The following is a 17,764-nucleotide window of genomic DNA, read 5'->3' as shown; positions in this document are numbered from 1 at the left end:
GCCATAATTATGACTTTTATTTTGCTTTCCCTGTAGAATTTTCCCTTTAAAATACATTTTCCTTGTTCCAGCGCCAAGGGTAGAAAAATACTGTTGAGCCTGAAAAGCTTATAAATTGAAATACATGGCCTGGGAATGTTTCTGGCTGAATTCCCCCCACAACAACTTTGCAGTAGCTCAGGGTTTGTGAGCTGCTGCTGGAAGCTCTGCATTGCACCCTAAAAATTCCTTGCCTGGGAGCATATTCCATGCCAGGCAGCAGTGGGAGGAGGCCAGGGACAGGTTCAATGGGAGAGTGGAGCCATGTGCTGAGATGCTGCTGCTCTCATTGTGACAAACCAGCCCCAGAGCTGGGGACTTGGGCCTGACCCTCACCTGTGCTCCTGCCCTGTCCTGCTCCCATCCATCTCCTGCCTCCAGCTTTTCCAGGGCTGCCCCCCTGCTCCTGTCTGGCACATTAACTCAGCTTTGCCTTCTCATTTTCAGGGTATTGATTCAGCTCTCCCCTCCTGGCATGGACATGAGGCCACTGTGCTAATGGGGAGAAAAATCCTCCCCTTTGGTGCTGGAAAGGGCCAAGATCAGGCTGAGTAGGAGGGAATGGTGAGGGGTGGAGATGAGGGTCCTGCATCCAAGCACTGCTGCAGCTCAGCCTGAGCAGAAGCTGCTCCAAGGTTGGACTCCTGATGATCCTGGAGGTCTTTTCCAACCTCAGTGATTCTGGGAAATGGTGTCTGCAGGGCTATGCCAGGCTGAAGGAAGAGCTGATCCCACTTCTTCCACTTCCCTCCCTTTTTTCTCTCCTGACTGCCTTGGGATAACTCGGAGGAGAGTTGTGATCAGGGATGTTTGGGTTTGAATTTGGTGCAAAAGTGGCTGCAGCCTGAAATTTTCATCTGAGTTGGATAACTCTAATAATAGCACCTCTCTGTGCCTCAGTTTCCCTTTCCCACACAGGGGACAGGAGGAATAAAACCCATGGGCTCTGAGTTCTGATCCTTGACTGCGCCACAGGACCCTTGGTAAGAGCAGTGCTGCTCATACACAACATTATCTGCTGAGTTTGCAGAGAGAATGAGCTTTTGGGAACTCAAATGATAATGGAGAATTTTTTAAAAAAGGGCTTAAAAGCAGAGGGAGGAGTGGCCCTAGGTGTGTGGTAAAGGTTGACATTGCAGACACGTTTATAATCCCAGCTCCCGCCGCCGCGCGGCTCCTCGGGGCTCAAGGCACTCACTGAATTATGTTTTCTTTCCCTTTTTTGCCAAGAGACTGAAAAGGGGAGAGAAAAAAAACTATTTGTTTGTCTTGTCTAATTTAATTTATGTTATTTATCAAATAGACAGGTTATTTGGGAAACCAGATGGACCCAGGCTAAAATCATCTGTATTTCCAACATGTGAAAAATTATGTTGGAGTGGACACATGAAAGGCAGCATGGAGCAGGTTTGGTGAGCTCTCCCCATGTGAGCTCTGCACCTCATCTGTCCCGGGCCTCTAATCAGTTGTCCCAGACCCATTATGAGGGTTAAAGGACAAAAAGACCCCCAGGCACCCACGGGGTGTCTTCCAGAGCAGCCATGTCACAATTATTTACCCTCCCTGGCTTTCACTCTGCTCATCGACTGGTGCATCCCTTCCCCAGGGGTGGATGGGGTGGGATTTTGGGCCTAAATAAATGTTTTTGGTGGGTTTAGAAGCAGAGCAGGTGATAGGCTTTGGTGTCTGGTTTTTTCTCCTTTGGGGTTTTTCTTGTTGGAAAAAGAAAAATGGGAGATGGAGAGGAGCGTGGATAGCTGAAAGGGAATAGATAATGCAAGAAATACAGAAATAAAAAAGAAATTGAATAAAAGAAAGAGCCCTCAGTTACTGATGGGTTGGACACCCTGATTGCTGCTGTATTCCCAAGAGCTGAGGCTGGAGCAGCCCCCATCTCTGACCTTTCCTGTGCCCCAGGGCAGGACCCTGGCAGCTGGGGGTGCTCCTGCTTGTGCAGAGTCCAGACAAGCTCATGACATTGAAAACAGCTCTGTGAGACCTGCAGGCTTTAGTGGGTGACCTGTAAAGCAAAAGTTTCATTCTGTATTAACTATTAGTCAGTAATATTAATTCCAGTATTGCACATGCTCCGTGCACACAGACGTTCAGTCCTTGGGGGTTGTTATTTTCTCTTGTATCAGAAGCCCAATTTAGGGCTGACTCCAGTTCTGCTTCTCCAGGCAGCAGAGATCTAAACCAGCTGTAATTAAAGAAAACGACATAAAAGATTGCAGGGTGTGTGTGTGGGGGGGGGGAGGGGGATCAGCAAATCTTACAGCTTTGCAAGAGATTAATTTTATTTTTAGCTAATATTTTTCTCTGCTCCTCAGGGCTGTTTTCATGCAACACGCTCTGTGCTGCTTCCCTTGCAGTGGCCCATTGATTTTTCAATATTTGATGGTGTTTGTGCACGTGGCCACGGAGGATCAGTATCTGAGGGGCACATTCATGTGTAACTTCACACCTTAAAAGCCACCTGTGGTATCCCAGCCCTCACTTTTGCCATGGGGATGCTGCACAGAGCCCAGAGGTCCCATTCCATCCTGGCATGGCTGGCTGTGGCTCTGTGCCAGGCCAGGTTCAGCCCCAAGGTCCCAGCTGGAGGGGGACACAGGCCTCCCCTGCAGCATCTTCCTGCACTGCCCAGTTTCCAGCTGCCACTTCACAGACACTTGTTTCTGTGCAGGAAGAATAATTAACCACCAAAGCTCTAATGCCACCTTTCTGGCGGCTCAGGATCCAGAGGTGGCATTTCCACATTCCTACTTTACATGAAGCCTGAAGGAAACTCTCAACCTTTCCTAAATAACCACCAGATTAGAGAAAAAAAGGCTTTTCCTTCCTTCCACCTGCTCCTCAGTGAGCCTGGATGGGGCAGAGGGGCCTAATTGTGCCTGGGAGTGTGAAGTTCAGGAGCTGCCACTTGGGCTGGCTTTTTCCCAGTCCCAGCTCCAGGCTGGCACTGTCCTGGAAAGGGACATTGCTGTGGCTCATGGAGACACCCTGAGCCCCCTCAAGGTGCCTCAGTGAGCCTCTCTCAGCAACCTTCCAGTGAAGGAACCACAGAAAGATTGTGGCATCCAAGGCATCTCCCATCCCATCCCATCTGAGCTCTGTGGCAGAGCTGTGGTGAGCACAGCCAGTATTCCCAGCAGGATGCACATCCCACCTCTGCCAGTGCCAGCACAGACCCTCCAACCAAAGGCAACTCCAACCCATCTGGCCACTGCTGTAAGAAGATAATTCAATCAACAGGCAATCAAACCCTCCGTGTGGTCCCCATTTTGGGGATGTGAGGGCGATGCTCGCGGTGCAGATCTCCAAGGGAGGCATCTGGGATGAGCTCACAGGCAGCACTGGGCTGCTGTGGGTGTCCTTTGCTCCACCTACGGATCTGCTGAGGGTGTGATCTTCAGAGCTGGGATGACATGAGCCCCAAAATATGATAACATCTCCCCAGGTGTGAGTGCAGCCAGCCCTCAGCCCGACCCACAGCAGTTGCTCCATCCCTTCTCCATGCTGCAGAGGGAAAAGAAAAGGAAGGGAGTGAAGACAAAGACCCCTGAAGATCTGCAGGGGCAAAGGCAGGGCTGGAGGAGCTGGGTTTGGTACCCCTCAGCCACCACTGAAGTCTTGAGGGTTGGGATTTGTCTCAATGGCTGGCCCTTTCTAAAAGGCTGTGAGTGAAACTGGAGATGCCAAACCAAATCCCATCGTGGTGCTGGTGATGACCCCAGTCTGGTGCTGGTGGGCCAGCAGGTGAGCCAGGCATTGGATCCACTCCCTAAAGCCACAGCTCCATCCTAAGAGCTGTGCCACAGTGGCCACGGGGTGGTTTTATTTCAAAATGCAGGACCTTACAGCAAAATCCTCACGCATTTTGGCAAGACCACGGTTGAGGGCATGGGGCTGATGATGTCCCTGGGGGCCCAGTGTGATCCCCAGCGATGGGGGACACTCAGAAGGGGACATTGCTCTCTGCTCTGCCCTGGTCCCCCATGGTCCCCCAGCCCTGGGGTTGGGGCTGGCTGAGCCGGTGTTGCCGGGAGCCACGTGCACATCCTGCAAGGGGAAGAGCCCTGCTCCCAACATCTGCTTGGCGTTTGTTTGTCTTTCATTCCCATTCCTGCCCTGCCTCCCCCTCTGCTTTCATCCCTCCATCTGCACAGGCCTAAAAATAGGGCCGTGGCCAGACTCGGTCTGTGCCTCATCAGCCTGTAGGGACCTTGGTATGATCCCGTTTGTGGCCTGACAAGGTGGGGACAGGACCCACCAGTGTCCCTCAGATGCCACTTTCCTGCCACAGAGGCCAAGATGCCTGCACCCCTGACTTTTGCCCTGCTCCCAGCCCAAAATGCTCAGTCCTGGGGATGGAGGATCTCAGGCTGAGCCTCATGTCACTGCTGCACCTGGGGTGGGGATGACACCAACTGCAAAGGTGCCCTTATGGCAAAGGAAGAGCAGAGAAGTGTCCCCAACCCCCCAGCTCATATACTCCCCAAAAGTGCCTGGAGTGAGGAAGTGGAGCCACAGGAACACCCTGCTCACCTGGCTGGGGCTGCAGCAGGACCTGGTTCTGCCCCCTGGGCTGCTCTGGGGTCGCTGTGGGCTGCCCTAGATGTCCCCAGGGTCTGCTCCGGGAGTTTCCATGCCTCCTGCTCTCCGGGCAGGCTCATCCCCTCAGCCTCTCTGGAGTGTGGAACAGGATGAGCATCAATTTGGCACGTCCTTGTGTCCCCCTGCCCCTTCTTCAAGTTGCTATGAATAAATCATTGTTTTATTAAAGAGAAGCAGCTGGGATTTTTTTTCCTCTTTTTTTCTTTTTTTTTTTTTTTCTTTTTTTTGACACCCCATCCGTACCCACGGAGCCCTTTGGCACATGCTCGAACGCTGAAGCCCCATTGAGGGCCCCCAGAGCATAGCAATTGATAAACAGAGATCCCCAAATCCTATTCAGGCCCCGCTTTTCTGCACGAGCAGCCTCTAAACAGCTCATTCACTGCTCTTTTTGTCGCCGGGGTTAAGTGGTTAAGTGTGTGTGGATCCCATAAAAGGCCTTTACTCCATGAAAAGCTATATTTACATTGTAATCACCAAAGAACTGTTTAGGCAGTCAATAGTGGGGCAGCGGCGGCGGGGGCTCGGCGTGTCCCTCACCTCTCCCGCTGAGCCCCCCGGAGCAGGACTTTTGTGGGATTATGTCCCCCCATCACCAGCTGCCGGGGGCCGAGAGAGCCGCTCTTTGTCTCAGCTCAGGGCTCCTGAAGCTCCTGAAACTCCTGAAACTTCATCCTCCTGCATCCCTCCGGCAGGGACAGCAGCCCCGCTCGGCCTGGGATGAACCCGGTGGGATGCTGGTGGCTCTTGGGTGACTTGGGTGGGCTGGTGCCAGGGGACTTGTGGTCATGAAACAGCTTGTTGGGTTCGTCCCCTCATCGCTGGGAGAGTTAGGTTGGGTATCAGGATGTTTTTCCCCCAGAGGGTGCAGGGCACTGACCGGGTTCCCCAGGGAATGGTCACAGCTCCAAGGCTGCCAGAGCTCCAGGAGCATTTGGACAAGGCTCTCAGGCACAGGGTGGGATTGTTGGGGTGTCCTCTGCAGGGACAGGAGTTGGACTCAATGATCCTTGTGGATCCTTTCCAACTCAGCACATTCCATGATTCTGTTCTGTGATTAACCTCCTGGCTCCAGGAGCTTCCCTGGTACCCCGTGAGTAAAGTGTGAGCTAAAATTTTATCACTTTAACAAGATAATTGAGCACAGCCAAGAATGGCAAAAGCAAAATTAATTCACCGAGAGCAAGGCAAGGGCTTCCCTTCCCACCAGCAGCAATTTCCATGTAATCAATTAGATGATGTTCCAACTGATATCCCTGTCAGGGAATGTGCCTGCCCTCCCCACACGGGAGCAAATATCCATAACAGCAGCACTCGAAGAGTAAATATGGGAGAATCCCCCCATATTCCCCTGGAAAGCCCTGTGAGATGTGCCCAGGAGGGATTAACACAGACAGCCAGTGGGAATGGGAGGCTGCATCTCAAAAGGCATTTGGATAAGAGATGGAGGTGGGGATGAGGTCAGGAATGAGGCTGGAGATGAGACTAGGATGGAACAGGATAGGAGTGGGGATGAGGATGAGGATAGAGATGCTTCTGCCAGACACATGCCAGCAGAGATCCCTGCTGAGAAGCAATTCCAAACCACACTGGTCTTATCACAAACCACAGGGAGGAAGGTGGGCACAGCCCATGGGACACGGCCACCAGCCCCTGGGTGCTGGAGTAGTGGTAGAAGATCTCCCTCCACTTGGTGAGGGCTCCCTTCCCCTGCTGTGTTTGTCCTGTTTGCTCCTGAAGAACAGAAATTAGGATGTTTTCACAGTTCTCAGTTACACACTCCATCTTTTCCTGGTGCCTCATGTGAGATTTGTGATACAAGACGTTTAGAAATCTTTTACTGCACCCTCCTGCCCTATGAAAACTTGAATTGCGAGGCTGGACACGCTGGTTGAGTGAAGAAGGTGACTTTTCCAGGAGGCAAAATCTCCATGGATGGGGTTTCTGGCTCCAGCACAGCCCGAAGGATGACATTCCCTGCACAGAAGCTGGGAGAAAGGTGCCCTGAGTATCCCTGTGCTGTGCCCTGCACTGTCAGCTCCATATTTCCAACATCATGACTGGAGCCTGCAGCACCAGCACCAGCTCTGGTCCCAGCCCTGCCTTCCCGAGCCATTCAAATCATCCCAGGGTTTTGTTTTCCCTCTGGTTTGGCTCCTGCCTGGATTTTTCAAAGGCTCTGGAGCAGCGAGCGCCCTTCCTCCCCCGGCCGGCGCACATTGTTCGAATTAGTGCCTAAATGAAAGGATATTGTTGGTTCCTGTTGGGAGATAATAACCTCGGTAGCGGAGGGAATTTCACCCATGCAGAGAGAATTTGCTGGGCTGTTCCCGCCAGCAGAGCCCCTCGCCGGGGTCCGTCTCGCTGGGACGATGGCTCATGGCAATGGATCTGCCAGGAAGCCAGGGTTGATCTTGGCATGCCGCTCTAATTGCTGAAAACTCTGCTTTCTGACCTCAAAAATGTGCCACCGCTCCCCATCTGGCGCAGGGGCACCTGTGGCACAGCACAGCCGGGATCAGTGCCCACGGCAGCGGCTGCCAGCCGTGATCCCCGTGGAAAAGTGCTCCTGTTCCCAAATTCTTATGGGATTTTGGTTTTCCCTCTTCCTTCCCATCCGTCTGCCTTCTCCCGTGGCTTCAGGAGACATGAACCTCTTGCTGTGCCAAGTGGAAGTGGAAGAAAGAGAAAGGAAAATGTACTCAGACAATGGAAATCTCAGTATTTCCAGTTTTACTAAAGCACGGAGGATTTCAAGCATATGGAAAACATCCTTGTCAGCCCAAAAGGCACCTTCTGCTCCATTTTTCTGTTGTGGGGATGCCAAGTGGCTCCTGCTGCCTCTGTGGCATTCACCACCATCCCCAGGTCGCTGTGGCAGGTGCTGGTAGAGCTCACAGGAACACAGGGACAAGCACAGTGACACCTGGCTGATGCCAGGGCAGGAGGGAACCCTCCATGGGGACCCTGTGGGGACCCTGCTCCCCACAGCCTGTGCTGGCCAGCTGAGCCCACACCCAGCCATCCCACCTGGCTTCAACCTGGACAGTCATTTCATTTTACACCCCAAATTTTCATTTTTTTTTTAGCCAGTTGTGCTCTGATTGAATTTTTAACAGATGTTTTGACTTGTTATAGGTGAAGGAAAAATAACTCAAAGTGTTTCTTGATTAGAGCTTGTTCAAAGTTCTCTAGTGGAGCTGTTTCCACATAAGAAAATCCTGACTATGTGCAATCAAACATTTAATTTCCATGGACACAATATCAGAGGATTCCTTCAGGTTAGAATCTGTTACAGTTATTAATCAAAGCGGCGCAGCTGAAATGAAACCTTTTATTGAATGTTGTGACAAAGGGATAAATTAAAGCATTTCTGGAATGTATCAGATTTGGGTCCAAGGCTGAAATTTCAAAATCCTGACTTTTTTTCCACGTTATGAGGGCCAAATGTGGAGCTTTTCTGTGTCAGAGCAAGTGTGCAGCACTTGGGGGGATGCTGGGAGCTGTCACAGTTCCATGGGCAGGAAAGGAGGGAGGGGACAGTCCTGGTGGCTGCTGAGGGGTCGAGGCTACAGCACATCTTACACATCCCCTTCCCAATTAATGACACCTTCCAGGGACACACTAGTGAGGATCCCGTGGGAATATTTCCCTGCGTGCCGCAGGCTCGGAACAGCCAAGAGACAGTGATCAAATAAAAAATATATCTGTGTTTCAATGTACACTGAGATTTTCATCCCCGAATCCCTGCAGAGAGAGAGAGAGAGATATCCATCCTGCAGCCAGACGGGGTTGGGAGCGTGGCTGGGGCAGATTTGAGGACCCCAAGGCAGGGACCCGCCTGTGGCTCTGGGAGGTGACGCCGAGGGGCAAAGCCACCCAGAGGCACCGGCTGTGGCGAGCGTCCGTCCCTCCCTCTTCCTTTCCATTTCCCAAACAATTTCCTAATCAGACTTTTCTGTCTGGAGTTTATTAGTGATTCACAGGCCAAGAGGAAATGGTGATTTTTGGGTCCTGGTCTGATGGAAGGGGTGGAGTCGGCAGCAATATTCCGCTTTTGTGGCTCAGCGGCGGATAAACCGCAGAGGAAACATCAACGGGAGCCAGCGCCGCTCCCCGGGCTGAGCCCTGCTCCCTGGGCTGAGCCCTGCTCCCCTGGCCAAGAGAAACCCATTTTTGGGGCAGTTTTAGGAAAGCAAAGAGTAAGGAGGATTCCTCCTCAGAATGAGTGCTTTGGCAAGGGGGTCTTTGTCCCCACTGGGTGACAGAGCTGCGAGTCCCAATGTCCCCATCACTGCTGGCTCTGGCAGGAGGGTCACACCTCCACTGGGCTCCTCGGCCCCACAGCCCTTTCCTCCTCCTCCTCCTTCTCCTCCCAGTGCTCCCCAAAGGCTGATTCTTGGGGCTGGGAGCTGCTGCCATGAGCAGGCTCTGACCTCCAGTCTGGTGCAAAGAGTCTGGCCTCCGTGGGATTCACAGCTCCTCTGAAATCCAATCTGGCCGCAGATTCCTGGCATTTTTCACCAAATACAGTGCATCTGTCACTGCTTTTGATTCTGATTGAAAAGGAATTTTTGTTACAGGTAGACATCAGGCAGCAGGATGGGGCAGGGGCTGGGGCTGTGGATAAGGGAATGGGGTCACCTGGATCCAGCCCCCTGTGCCCTTTCCTCAGCTTTCTAGTGGTGTTTTCCCCAGAAAATCCTGTGAGAAATGCAGGCCACGGGATGCTGCACGTGAGAGCTGGGGCTGGGGCTGAGGATGAGGATGGAGCAAGGCCAGGGATGGGGCTGAGCTGGCAGTGATGTTTCTTCCCTTCAGACCAGCGGCTTTTCCGGCCCCTCTCCAGAGAGGAACACCAGCACTTGTACAGCCTGGGGTTGCTTTTCTTTTCCTCAGCCTAAAAAAACGACCTACAGATCTATGAAAATAAGAGCATTGTTTTTAAATTTTGTGAGGCCAAGAGGACAAACTTGTTAAAAGCATCCTCCTCCTCTTCCTCTCTCCACCTGCAGGACCTGCCACTGCTCCCAACACGAGGTTTTCCAGCCCCAACTCAGCAGTCACAGGGCAGTGTGGTGCTCCCAGTGCCTCTTGTTCCCACTGACAATGTTGGATGTGAATCCTCACAGCCCTTGTGAAGCCCCTCACAGCCAGGGACATCCATGGCCACATTGCCCAGAGATGTCACCCATGGCTATGACCCAAAGCTCAGCCCCAGTTCCAGCTGGCTGTGGGGAGAGCTGCTTCCCCAGAACTCCCTCACTCCCCTCCCCTTGTATTTACCCGAATGTGTTTACAATTACAGGGAATGCCAGGGAACGCAGAGCGCCGTGGCCAGCGAGTCAGCGTCAGGGCAGTGGGGGCTGGAGGTCAGCACACTGTTTACTTTAATTTCTCTGAGAGCTTTTTGGGAGATTTCCCTCCTCCATTATTAAACTCAGATGAGCCGCTGGGGAGGTTAGGTCGCATGTGGTTCAGGGCACTTTTTTCTTTCGTAATTTTTTTTTCCCCTGCATTTGCAATGTTTCACCCTTAACTCTTTCAGGACAAGCTGCCCATCTCAGCACTGGGATACCAAGATGAGCCCATGAATGGGATGGTGGCTTCCGGATGAGCTGTGACCTGGGCTGGTGCTGGAGTGCTCAAGGCTTGAAGATGCCAGCATGAACCCATCTGATCATCACTGGGAGGTTTAGGTTGGCTATCAGGAACAAGTTCTATCCCCAGAAGGCGATGGAGCACTAAACAGGCTTCCCAGGGAATGGTCACAGCCCCAAGGCTGCCAGACCCCCAGGAGCATTTAGAAAATGCCTTCAGGGAGATGATGGGATCCTCAGGGTGTTTCTGTGCAGAAGGCATGGGGGCTGCAGGCAGAACCTGAGCAGCAGCACCAGCACTCACCTGCTCCTGCACCCCCAGCTCCCGGCACGGCCGTGCATCCCCAGCCCATCTTGCACCGGCTGGGTTTGAACTCCGGTGCCTCCTTCCCAGCAGAGGGGTCGGGACTGGCTGTGGCTGTGACATGGGGCTGATGTCATGCAGGCACAGGGCCAAGGGCCAGGGCTCCTTCTGGGACCAATTTGCCTGTGGCACATTGCAGCGGTCGGCGGGACACGCGGCAGATGAGAAGCAGACGGCACCTTCCCTGAGCAGGGTGAGCACAGGGAGTGGGGAGCTGTGCCCTGGGATGGAAGGATGATTTTTATGGCCTGTGCCACGCTCTCCTCTCTGGCACATCCCTGTGGTGGCACCAGGTCTCTGCTGGTGCAAGGTCACAGAGCCAGGACAGGGCCTGAGGCCAGGGAAGGGCATGGCATCCAGGCCCCAGGGAATGGCCCTGGTGGAGTAACCTGGTGCCAGTGACTTCTGGAGAAGCTCCAGTGGGTCACCCTTCTCCCTTCCAAGCCTAGGATCCCCAGCTCCAAAACCTCAGCACATCAAGTCCTGTGCTCAGCCTTCTTAAATAATTTTTAATTTCCTGGAGGGAGAGCTTTTAATTTATTTCTGGAACAAAGTGGGGGAAGGGGAGGGGAAGATGACTCTGAAGTCCATCACTAAGGCCCCTCTATTTCCCTTTCCAGCCATCCACAAAAGGACCAGCACAGCCCTCACTGAGTCCCCATGTCCCCTCTATCCTGTGCCCCAAGCTGGGGTTCCCTGCTCTGGGCTCCCCACAGTGTCCCCACAGGCAGGTCCTTGCAGTGAGGAACAACTGTGGCTGAGGGGACACTGGTTTGCAGAGGAACAGAATTGTTTTCACAGGAAGCAGCAAATCCTGCTGGTGTCCATCAGAAACAGACAATCCCAGGAGCTGGGCTGAACCTAAGCTGCACCAGTACAAAATCCCAGTGAGACAGACCCCTAAAAACACTGCTGCTGGATCCCTCTGTGAACCCAGAACTTCCCTGGCTCCCACCATGATTGGCACTAGGGGGAAGAAGCCCAAACCCCCCAAACCAGTGGAGCCAGAGCCAGAGTAGCAGGTTTGCAGCAGGCTCCAGCACATCAGCACCCGTTGGCCTGTGGGGATTCCTGGGGTGGGGACAAGCAAAGCTGAGAGAGGAGCAAACCCTGTTCTGCCCTGGAGCCAAACTCCAGTGGCATTCATGGTTTTCTGCGTTGTTGAAACCTAAACTGGAGATGGAAAAGGTCTGTTTGGGATGTGCCTCTTGGTAAACCAGGGAAGAAGGCCCCTGAATGGACCGAAATTCCCTCTGTGCTCTCAGTGATGAAAATTTCACTCTGCTTGAGTTCAAGTGAAGTGAAGCCCAGAGTAGCACAAAGCAAAGGCTCGACTGATGGCAAAGGCTGGGCTAAGCCCATTGTGTGCCCAAACTCCTGTTTCTGTCCTGCCCATTCCCAGATGCCTGAGTCAGCTCCTGCCTTTCCTGTGGAACTGGAACGGTTTGTTTCTTTAAACCCAGGTTTCCCCTGGAGCTGCAGCCCAAGTGTCCCAGTTACAGCTCTTGGTCCTGCCGCTCTGACTGCTCCTCCATGGAGTTGTTGAAGCCTTTGGAGCAGCCGGGAGCAGAAGAGGCTCTCAAGGGGCCTGTCAGGCAGAGGAGAAATTAAAACAACTTTTTTGTCGCTCGCATATCCCACAATGTCATGAGGGAGCGTCTGCTCTCGGCTTTTTTCCCCAACATCCCACCTCCAACAATCCAGAGCTTTCAAAAGGATCTTTGTCCACCCTGAAAGCACCTCCATCCCTCCTTCCTTCCCCTCGGGGCAGGTGAGAGGTGCCGAGCCCAGCCCGGACTGCGGAGCGCTCGGGATGCCGGCGCTCTGCTCGTGCCACGTCTATCCCAGAGCTCACACAGGATCACAGGGAAGGGCCACATCGGCTGATCCGGCAGGAGATGGGTCCATCCCCGCCCGGGGCACCTCTGTGGGTGATTGGGGAGTATGTGGCTGCCCCCACCGCGGTTCCCAGCCCCACAAAGCTTCTTTATCTCCCGAGACATTCCCGGTGCTTCATGTGACCCCCGCGCCGGGCGGGGGCTCGTGGGAACCGCTTGATGTTCCTGAGAATTTGTCTTTCCCATCGCGGACACTCCGGCTCCAGGCGAGGGGAATAAAGAAGCCACTGAGCATTCAGCTCCATGCCCATCCCCACGGGGACCTGCTGAGGCTCACGGGACCCACGGGCCGGTGGGAAGGAGCCGGAGTGTCCCCATCCAGCCCGTGTGGGGGAGTACCCACCCAGCTCCAGGCTGTGCGTGCCGGGGGGCTCCAGCTCCTTCTCCCTGACACGGCTGGGAGTTTTTCCCTGGAGCACAACAGTGGGAGTTTCTCCAGGGATGCTGTGGGTAAACATGGACACATAGGGATACACACAGTCACGGCAGCCGGGCCCGGGCGGCAGCGGCGGGCACCGGGCAGGACCGGGCAGCCCCGAGAGCCCCGAGCATCCCCACTCTCCCCGAGCATCTCTTTACCCTCCCAGCATCCCTGTCTCCCCCCAACATCCCTGTGCCACCCCAACGTCCCTGTCCCCCCAACATCCCTCTCCCCCCATCATCCCTGTCCCCCTCCAGCATCCCTGTCTCCCCAGCATCCCTGTCCCCCTCCAACATCCCTGTCCCCCTCCAACATCCCTGTCTCCCCAGCATCCCTGTCCCCCTCCAACATCCCTGTCCCCCCCGCATCCCTGTCCCCCCACACCATCCCTGTCCCCCCAGCATCCCTGTCCCCCTCCAACATCCCCGTCCCCCCCAACATTCCTGTCCCCCCCGCATCCCTGTCCCCCCACACCATCCCTGTCCCCCCCGCATCCCTGTCCCCCCACACCATCCCTGTCCCCCCAACATCCCTCTCCTCCCAGCATCCCTGTCTCCCCAGCATCCCTGTCCCCCCCCAGCCTCCCCGCCGGCGCCGTCGGAAGTGCTGCCGTGACACCTCCCCACGCGGGGCCGCTTCCGCTCCCGCTCCCACCCGCGGCGGCGGCGGCGGCGCACGGAGCCCGGGCAGGGAGCGGGGCCGGGACCGGAGCAGGGCTGGAGCGGGCGGTGAGTGCTCGGGGCCGGGCGGGCGGTGGCAGCGGAGCGGCGGCTCCCGGCGGTGGCGGCCCGCCCCTGGCCGGGCTGTGGGTTCAGGGGGCTCTGCGGAGGCTCTGCGGGATCAATGGGACCCCCGGGCGGGGCTGGGGGCTCTGCGGGGGCTCTGCCGGGGCTCTGCGGGGCAGGGATGCTGCCCGGCTCGGCCCTCCCCGCCCGCGCATCCCACCGGCGGAGGACGGCAGCTCCTACGGGCTGCAGCTCTTTTATGGTTTTATGGGGGTGTCACCCAGCCCTGGACCGAGCAGATGTCACTGCGGGGGGCTGCGGGGCGGGGGTCCCGGGCTTCCAGGCCGCTGGCAGCACCCTGAGCTGGGTACGGGCTCCTCCTGCACCCCTCCTGCTGCCCCGCTGGTGTCCGGGGTCAGCCCGGGACACGCGATGGGTTCCTCGCTGCCACTCCCGGGAGCGCGTCCTTGTAGGAGAGGGCTTGGAGAGCGCCTCTCGCTGCCAGCGACCCTGCAAGGAAGGCTGGGATAACCTTGCCTTTTCTGGGCCAGTCTGTTCCCAGTCCTGCAGAGAAGGAAGGACAGTGGGGTCACCAGTTTGGGTGCAGGCAGAGGCCAGCCCCATATCCTGATGCAGGGCTGATGACAGAGGTTGTGCAGAGGAGCCCGGGCAGTCTCAGCTGCTGAAAGACATTTATTGCTGTTGGGAAAGCATCTCCTTCTGAGCACACCTTTACCAGCATGGAATTAATTGCATCTGCCACAGCCCAAATGCTGCCAGCAGCACGGGCAGCTGCGTGCCTGCGCCCCGTGATGCCCTTTGGCATCACCCAAGGGATGCTGCAGGAACATGGGCTTGGACTGGAACTCTCAGGGAAGATGGATGGGATGTGAGGCAGCTCCTTGAGCTTCTGCATCAGGTGGGAAGATGCCTTTGGATGGGTGGCATCCCTGCCTACGGCATGGGGTGGGAAATAAATGAGCTTTAACGTCTCTTGCAACCCAGTCCATTCCATGATTCCATGATGTGGCATGGGGACATGCTGAGGGCAGCAAACACCCAGAAATGCTGACACCATGATAGGTCCAGTGCCTTTAAAGAGGTAAATAAAGTTAAAAGCATGTTTTTCCCTGCTGTAGCTGCCCTGAGCTCTGGTTGTGCCAACCCAGGTGCCCACAGGCGTGTCACGGCTCCGTGTCTCTCTTGCAGGCAGGACACCGGCGAGATGTTTGCTGTCTGCCCTGCAAACCCCCCATTCCAGCAGGGCCGGGGGGGCCCAGCTCTGGGCACGGCCATCCCAGGGGTGGGACATGGGCCAGACTCCAACTCCAACTTCGTGGGAGAGGTGTGTGACAGCAACGAGAACTGGAGCCAGCCAGCGCCGGGGTCCCCGCCGGAGGAGGGCTCCAGCCAGAGCGAAAACACCACAAATCCGTCTGATAATCTGCTGTTATTAATGCAGAGACAGATGGTCCAGGGCCGGCTTAGGGACACCGCCCCGGGCCTGGGTGACAAGCACCCTGAGCAGGGGGTGCGCAGCCCCCCCGAGGGGGCGGAGGTCAGCGGGGCAGGGGGACAAAACACTGCCGAGGAGGCGGCGGGGGGATGTGTCAAACCCCCCAGCTCCCCTGCAGAGGACAACGGCTATGCCAGCAGTTCCCTCAGCATCGACAGCCCTGAGAGCACCTGCAGCACCACCTGGGACCCTCCTGCCTCTGCCCCCCGAGCCAGGAGCCCCCCTGAGGCAGGGCCAGCTGAGCCTGAGCTGGGGACCCTCTTCCCGGTGCTGGCAGAGGCCGTGCAGCACCTCCAGGACAAGGAGCGCTTCAAGGAGCAGGAGAAGGAGAAGCACCACATCCAGCTGGTGATGTACCGGCGCCTGGCCCTGCTGCGCTGGATCCACGGCCTGCAGCAGAAAGTTGTGGACCAGCAGAACCGGTTGCAGGAGAGTTTCGACACCATCCTGGATAATCGCAAGGAGCTCATCCGCTGCATGCAGCAGGGCCCAGCCTGCCTCGCTGCTGCGGCTGCCCCTGGCCCCTGAGGTGCCACCACGCCCAGCCCTCACCCTCTGCATGGTGTGGCGTTGGCTGGTGGCATCTCCATCCTGTGCCAAGCACTCACTGGGCCCCTGCGTGCCCACCCTGCCCTTCCCATCTCTCTCCAACTCAGCCGAGAGTCCCTGAAGCGTTCATCTTCGTTATCCCTCTGCGCTGGAATTTGTTTTGTCCTGCACCCAGGTGTGGGGTGGCACTGGGCTGGGTTGACCTCAGGATCTTGGGGTTTGCAGAGCCTGAGGTGACCAGACTCAGCTTTAAACCTAATCTAGTCCATTGTTGAGCCTGGCTTAGCCACACTGGTGCTTCACTGGATGGCTTCATCCCCAAATCCCACCTGCACCGCTGTGTCCCTGCAGCCACAGCCCAGCCTCTGGTAAATGCTGCTTGTTGGTGAGAGTGAGGCAGCCTGGGCTGTGAGAGGGGGAAAAAAAATCGTTCTCAAAAATGATCTCAGAATGCTGAAAAGTAAATTTAAGTCAAGTCATCCAACACCAATATATGTTTTTAATGTCAGTATTAGAGAAAAGTTAATTTAGGTCTATGTGTCTGTGCACGTCTGTCTGCTGTGGGCGATGCTCTCACTCAGTGCATGATCCCAAAGCTGCTCATGAACTTGTGGTGTTGGTGTTTATATTAATTTATCATTTGAGAGCAAAGAGAATTTTTTTTAATCTGCTTTTTATCCAGCGAGAGCTGTACACAGAACCCAAAGAACAATTCTCTTAACTAGAGATGGGAAAGGAGCTGCCCTGTGTGTTTGCTGTGTTTGCTGTGTATCCATAGGACACATATTCCATTTAAGTGCTGTTGTGGAGGAGCAGCAGTGGGCAGTGAGGGCTCAGCCAGGGGGGTCTGCACGCCCTGTCCTGGCTGCCAAGCAAAGCCAAGCACTGATTCCATTTCTCATCTGCAAAGGAGGGTGATGAGGGATTCCAGAGCTGCCGTGTTGCTCCAGCCAAACTGCTTCCTGCCATCAGAGGAGCCACTTCACCAGGACCCCAGCAAACAGCAGAACCTGGCAGCTGGTCAGATCCTGGCACCCAGCACCCACCAGATGCTCCTGGACTGTGGATAAACAACTATGGCAAATCCCACCAGTGACCCAGGGGCAGCACCAGCCCCACACGGGACACAGCCGGGCTCTGCTCCCCCTGGGGCTGCTGCCGGGGGTGAAGTGAGGAGATCCACAAAAATCCTCTTCCAAAAAGGACATTTGGGTGGCAAAGGGTGCAACTCAGCTCAAAGCAGTGCCAGCGCTGGAGGATTCTGGCAGCTTCCCCCAAGGCTCATGCTGCCCTCACCTCCCTTCTGCTTGCTCATGTCCAGCACCTGCTGCCTCTGTTGTATCCCAGACCTGTGATCGTGGGCATGTTACACACCTTAATAAAAGCCTTGGAGCTGAAGGAGCTGAGCCCCAGCTGGATTTGTTCCTTCCTTTCCCTTCCCAAACCTGCTGGGCTGGGAGCAGCCACCCTGTGCTGGCTGCAGGAGCTGGAGTGAGCACAGGTGGGACTGTGGGTGAATGGCAGGTCCAGGGCACAGGTCTTGGCACCTTCCTGCCATCCCTGCCTCCCTGGGCATGTTGGCAACGCTGTGCCAGCGCTGGCAGTTCATCCAGGCTCAATTTTTAAAGGTTTTTTTAAAACTCCGGTGTGTGTTGCTCCTCCCCTCTCTCTCACGGGGCAGCAGGGAGCCGGCGCTGGGGTGCAGTCTGAGTGCAGGATTTATTTTCTGCCCCAGGAGAACCGGGGGGACCGGATTCCCAGATTCCTGGCACCCTGCCCTGCGGCCCTGCTCTTGGGGAGGGCTGGGGGCAGCTCCGGGTGATGGGGGTGGCAGATAACAACACCTGAGTGTTGACCCAAAGGTGACTTTGCCTCAGGCTTCACAGAGATTAACTAGAGATGAAAAACCCAGGCTGTGGCAGCCCTTTGAACCCTCCCTCACCTTTCCCCCCACCCCTTCCTGCTTCTCCTTTCCAGCCTCTGAATCTGTGGGAATCCAGGGATGCAAGTCAGGCATCCATGTACAGACACAGCA

The 17,764-nt window shown here is 55.6% G+C and overlaps 1 protein-coding gene across 1 annotated transcript; it reads left to right on the top strand.

Moving 5' to 3' along the window:
• The first annotated feature begins 14,878 nt into the window (after positions 1-14,878).
• On the top strand, positions 14,879-17,126 carry C24H1orf216 (chromosome 24 C1orf216 homolog). Its single transcript, XM_066335168.1, has one exon. The coding sequence runs from the start codon at positions 14,890-14,892 to the stop codon at positions 15,706-15,708; it is 819 nt and encodes a 272-aa protein (XP_066191265.1). The 5' UTR covers positions 14,879-14,889; the 3' UTR covers positions 15,709-17,126.
• Positions 17,127-17,764: the final 638 nt, after the last annotated feature.

Source organism: Sylvia atricapilla, chromosome 24 (assembly GCF_009819655.1).
Source record: "Sylvia atricapilla isolate bSylAtr1 chromosome 24, bSylAtr1.pri, whole genome shotgun sequence".
Lineage (NCBI taxonomy): Eukaryota > Metazoa > Chordata > Aves > Passeriformes > Sylviidae > Sylvia > Sylvia atricapilla.
Note: the sequence above shows the minus strand (reverse complement) of the source record. Positions and strands in the feature narration are given on the sequence as shown.